Raw genomic sequence first — 5,745 nt, 5'->3', positions numbered from 1 at the left:
ATCTATGGTGGGTCCAAGCTGTTTCGTAAATTAATTAATTAGTTTGCAACTATCAAATTTAAATCACATGGACCCATATGATCCGTCATCCCGGCTCTAATGACATACACCAAAGTTGATTAATTAATAACTTTCCTTCTGTAAAAAATTCATAACTTCCTTGTTGGCAAACTGATTGCTTGGTACAAGTGTTGTTTCTTCTTTAAATTAAAAAGAGCCGATCACCATCATAATGTAACATAAGTGATTTTTGAAAGAGAGAAAAAAAAAAGTGATCAATACTTATCCTCTTAATCGCATAGTTTAGAGTTCGTTTCTGATCGAATCAACTTCTTGAACAAATATACATTTACTTCAATATATTAGTCTTCGCACGTGTGTGTAATATCTCTAGTTGCAGACGGAAAGTGCTTTTTTTTTTTTAACAAATAACGTAATTGATTAAAAAACATATTATTTAGAGATTTTTTTAGTTATGAGATTTTTTTGAAGCACACAAATTAGTCTATTAAAATTGACATTAAAAAAAATCGAATCTAAACCCTAAAGGGGAGCGGACGAAACCAAGAGCTGTGGTTATGGTGAGTTGTACTCCAAAATCATTAGATGTACTTAATGGTTTCCAGCACCCTGCATAAATCCCAACTCAATTATGTCAAAATCATTTTGCTGTAAAAATGGTTTAGATTTTCCTATGCACCCGCACCCAAAACCAAGTGGGTTTTGTTGCTATGAAACTTAATTTGCCTTTTTAAATTTTTGGCATATGTTTAATTATCTATTTTTAATTAGCATCAATGACTTTATCATCTCATTCGAAACATGTCATCGCAAAAAAGAAAATAAAAACTTTCCATGCTTCAGGTAATAACTGAATGGTCTCAGTTTATTTTATCAAAAGATTGAGTTTCTTTTATTTTTATTGTTAACTAAATTGGTCTTACAATTTTTTAGGGACTATAATTAGTATTCACTCTAAATTTTTATGATAAATTATGGACATACTCCACGCTCTAATTATAAGTCCCAATTAAAAAAAAAGTGTCTAAAGGTATATTTGGTGAGACCTATTTTTAAGCTTATATCTTATGTCTTATAAGTTTATTTGACTAAAAAAGATTCGTTTGGTAGCAGTTGCTTTTCTCACGAAATTATAGTTTAATTTTCTGGGCTTATAGCTTATCAATATATTTTTCTGCAAAATAAAAAATATTAAACAAAAAGAAAGAAATATTATTGAGACCGGAGACATTAGACCTGACCAATGCACAACCAAAAAGAAATACAACGTGATAAATCTGACCAAGTGGACCAGTCATAAACTATCATAACAAAAATTCACTAATTAAAAAAGCAACCCAACGAACCCACGTACAGGCGTGAAAGCAGGTTAAAAAAATAGTATCTGAAGAATGAACATCTGCCAAGAACAATTAGGGTTTAAATATGGCAAATGATTCGACCGTCAACAAGGTATCAAAATCCAACAACTCCTTGAACAAAAAGCAAGAAGCTCTTACAAGCATGAAGTACCACAATGGAGGCAGACATGGCACTTTGAAACGTGCAGATCTCAACAGATCTTGAACATCAGAGAATCGAAAATGTCAAACCTGTAGACATTCCAAGATTGTTTGGTGCACGTTATCTCGAGGACATGCAAGGTATATTTCTGGAGGCATACTGACGATATAAACAAGGTTACATTTCCCAGTTCTATATGATATCTCATCCCAAATTAGCGGCTCTACTCGAGGGAGATTCATGTAGACCACCACATGTGGAGGTTCTGATAGAGGAAGAGTGTGCCAAGGATACTTTGGATGATTCCAGCTAGTTAGGAGGGTTAGGATAATGGTATTGGATGAGATGAAAAATGGTCTCACTTACAGAGATCTATATGGTACACTCTATAGCAAAATTGCCGAAGCAACAATGTTTCAAATCCAGAATCATATCTTGACATTTCAATACAGTCATATATCTGTAGACTTACATATTTTATTTTTTGTTATTGATATGAATGTTGTAAGTTGGTTAGTAGAGTTATCCTTTTATTTTTAACGAGCATTGCATCAATAAATTCTATCATTTAAATGATTGAAATAGTTTATTTTTAGGGGGAGAAATATAGTATATATATATATATGCAAAGAGATCTTGACAGGGATCGTGTGAGTTGGAGAGGTGATCAAACAGTATAAATTAAGATAGAAAAAAATGGCAACTAGATATCAAGACTATAATGATAAGAATTTTTATACAAAAATAATCACAAAACGACAAAAGGTACAAAATTAAAAAAGAAGTGGTTGCCACAGTTTCTATCAAACCTAGAACCTTTTCACAACAGGAAAGAAGGAAGAAAAAGGTCTATACAATAAGTCAAAGCTTCTAAAAAAAACCATCCAAATAATGATTAGAAAAATTAACAATTACACATGTGATGGAATTAACATAGTTAACCTAGTCAAGTCAACTATGAAAAAAACACAACAGAAGAAAAACACTTTGGCACCATCTGTTGAAATTCCACACACCGACCCATGGCCAGAATATAATAGAAAAGACAAACCCTTGAAAATATATGTGAACATTGAAATAAGATCATAGATTCTCCCATCACAGGACCTTCCTTCATGGATATAGTAACCCTAGAATCCTTATCAAAGGACAAAAAAGGAAAAATGATAGAAATAACTGTGAAAAAATCGTTGTTGAGTAAACTTATTGATGTAGTAGATTAAATATTCCTTCAAATGGTTAATTTTGGATGATTAAAGCCTGTCGTATGCTTCCCAGGAGATCCTTTGCTGTCACACAGTTTTCCTTGTTCATCTGCAAGAAAATTAATATTTATTTAGTATGATAATCTAGGTTTAGCAATTCAATAAATAAATTAATTTAAAATGCAATTATGTGTACTAAGAAAAATAAAATTAGCAACAAGAATTAGTGAGGGGACTCTTTAGTCGTAAAATTTAGAGACAGAATTATAGAGGTTCCACATTTTTTCTCAATATTTCCGTCTAAAATTTATGATTCTTTAGTGTATATACGTAGACACACACATACATATTTGCATCATTAAATGCTTATAACATAGTCCATTTATCATTTTCAAGTATGATATTCTTATTTCTTCTATAACAAAAGATAAAATAAAGTTAAATTATATTCATAAGTTTTCGATATAGTTTATGGAAATAAGTTGAAAATAGTTTACGACCATGTCATAAGTGTCTGGTTTTTCACAAGCTCTCTTAAATAATATTAGAAATGTTAATTTATTTTCAATTCAAACGTGTCCTATATGTAATATTGTCCTATATATAAATACTAAATTATAAATTTATTTACCTGAGCAACAATGGTTACATCAACAATGTTGTTTCCAAAGGGCAAAAAGGTACTACTATGGACAGTGAGATTAAGGTTTTCTAATTGGCCAAGCACCGTAGCGGCACGTCCACTGTGTTTGTCACATTGAATCTTGATGAGTACATCTTTGCTTGAAACTCTTACTTCGATTTCAGGAAGTGGTTGGTTATTGGAGTTGCTATCATCATCATTATTATTAGTGAAGATAATAGATCTCTTCACTTGGACTGTGGATCCAGCTTTTTTGTTGTCTTCAGCTTGTTCCTCCAGTGTCTGCAAACGTGCCTGTAGTTGTTTCATGTACTTGGTAGCATCTCCCAACACAGAAGCTTTGTCCATCTGCACATACCATAATATTGAATACATTAATTCAATGCTTAGTACAATATAAATATTGCAATTGATATTCAGGTTTAACTTATCTAGGTTAAGCTTGCATGTGTGTGTTTATTCACTAATTAGTAAAATTAGTTGCACCCAGTGTAAGTAGAACATTACTCACAAACATTACTCACAACTATAAAATTTAAATTATAAATTTTTTTTGATCCCGAGTTGATCCCTAATTTGATCATAGAAAATGATCAATAAAAACAATTTTTAGTTTCTGAGAAAAGAAAATGGAACAATTTAATCCCTAGTTTTTTTATGTCTATTCTTTGGGTCCGAGAAATAAAAGCTGTCCTATTTCTTTTCTCGAAGACTAAATTTTATTTTATTTTCTTATGAACAGATTAGGTTATACTGTTTTTCTCAGAAATTAAAACAAGTCTTCATTCAAAAAGAAAAATAAATTACAGACGAAAAACATGAAATGGTCACTAATATTGCTAGGGACAAGAGAATTAGAGAGATCACACCGTTTCAGCCTTTAATATGAATCATTAATTTTTCGTTTTCTTGTAGTATATGTTGATATATAAATGGTTTGAATGGAGTTACATTATAATAACATGTTTATGAGTTGAATAAGATCATACCTTCTTGAGGCCAGGAACAATGGCTGAAAGAGCGATGAAACTTCGGGTAAGCTTTTCCCTTCGTTTTCTTTCGGCCATTACATGTTCTCGAGCTTGAGCAGTGTTTCTGGTCTGATTCGCTTGGTTATCATAATTGGAAAATATTTTTTGATCTTCATAAGAACCTTGAGAAACCAAAGCTGGTAGAAAATCCTTGTTTTCATTACACCTTTTCCCGACTTTAGGTTTTACATCTGAATAATCAAGGTTATAAAATTGCTTTGAAGCAATTGGTGTTGAACTGGAGTGCTCAAAAGAAATGAGTTGAGGTGATGACTGGGAAGAAGGGGTTATCGATGTCTTGATCTTCTTGGTTGGCCTTGTTTGATCATCAGGATGAGTTTCAACTGGGAAACAATTTGGTGTCGTTTCGTTGTCATCAAAGTGAAAGCCAAAGTTGTCGAATAATGTTGGAGATGCAAGAGAATCCATCGTGTATTGGTTAAAGAAATTGAGATCCTCCATTCCCTGTTCAAAATTATTTAAAGAGTAAGCTTTCTTCTTCTATACATATGCAAATTCATTTTATCCGAGTAAACATCATAATCCAAAGTTCGACCAGAAAATAATGTTTGGCCAAAAATTATTCGAGAGCTAGGATTCTAAGATGAATCACTTTAATATTTCAAGTTCAGCTATAGTTATGATTACTTAAGAGTTTAAGAATTTTAAGATAGGCGATCTTTGACAGTAGTATGCTTACAAGTTCAGGCACATAGATAGGGGACATAATTTGCATCATCTTCAGTTTCTTTCCTAAAAATTCGATTCGATTTGATGTGGTATGCACTGGAAAAGTGAAAAAAAAAAGAAAAACAAAATTAAACAGTTGAAATCTAACATGTTAGAAGACGAAAGAAAACCCTAAAAGAAAAAGCAGATTAAGAGTTAAATAGGATACCTTGAAGATTGAAGAAAATAAATTAGAAGAGAAAGTGGATGAAGAAGAGAGATGAAGTTAATATTCCAAATTGTTGTAAGATGAGAAATAAAGAGATGTAAGTGATTTATAGAGTCACAATACACGCATAATACTCGGGTGATGACTTAAATTATACACGTGTGAAATGGATTAATATTGTTTATAATGCGGCTGATCCCTTTTCACTCGTTAAATTTAGTCAAACTATGGGTTCTATAGTCATCTTATACTCTCTCTTTGCAACATCATTTTAGCACGTCCTTTTGAGAATTTAAGCTTTAAATTTTGTTGGACAACGCAATGGATCAATGAGATCTAAGATATATCAGGCTGTCTCTCAATGTTATATTCTCTTATCTATGTTATAATATTAATTTTTTAAATTATTGGTTTGGCACCTAGCTTACGAAAATTCCCAATAAT

At 31.7% G+C, this 5,745-nt stretch overlaps 1 protein-coding gene across 1 annotated transcript; it reads right to left on the bottom strand.

The window, feature by feature from the left end:
• Nucleotides 1-2,234: 2,234 nt before the first annotated feature.
• Nucleotides 2,235-5,375, bottom strand: LOC11433977 (transcription factor bHLH18). Its single transcript, XM_003611454.4, has 5 exons — nucleotides 5,302-5,375; nucleotides 5,104-5,189; nucleotides 4,362-4,868; nucleotides 3,361-3,720; nucleotides 2,235-2,838 (listed from the first exon to the last, which is right to left on the bottom strand). The coding sequence occupies exons 2-5, from the start codon at nucleotides 5,140-5,142 to the stop codon at nucleotides 2,764-2,766; spliced, it is 981 nt and encodes a 326-aa protein (XP_003611502.2). The 5' UTR covers nucleotides 5,143-5,189; nucleotides 5,302-5,375; the 3' UTR covers nucleotides 2,235-2,763.
• Between the last annotated feature and the right edge of the window lie 370 nt (nucleotides 5,376-5,745).

Source organism: Medicago truncatula, chromosome 5 (genome assembly GCF_003473485.1).
Source record: "Medicago truncatula cultivar Jemalong A17 chromosome 5, MtrunA17r5.0-ANR, whole genome shotgun sequence".
NCBI lineage: Eukaryota > Viridiplantae > Streptophyta > Magnoliopsida > Fabales > Fabaceae > Medicago > Medicago truncatula.
Note: the sequence above shows the minus strand (reverse complement) of the source record. Positions and strands in the feature narration are given on the sequence as shown.

What these genes read in the sequence shown, in the direction of transcription:
- LOC11433977 (XM_003611454.4), bottom strand. Translation starts at nt 5,142, where the DNA reads ATGATGCAAATTATGTCCCCTATCTATGTGCCTGAACTT. An exon ending in CTATCTATGTGCCTGAACTT is followed by an intron (nt 4,869 to 5,103) that starts GTAAGCATACTA and finishes AATTTTGAACAG; the next exon opens with GGAATGGAGGATCTCAATTT. An exon ending in TTGTTCCTGGCCTCAAGAAG is followed by an intron (nt 3,721 to 4,361) that starts GTATGATCTTAT and finishes TGGTATGTGCAG; the next exon opens with ATGGACAAAGCTTCTGTGTT.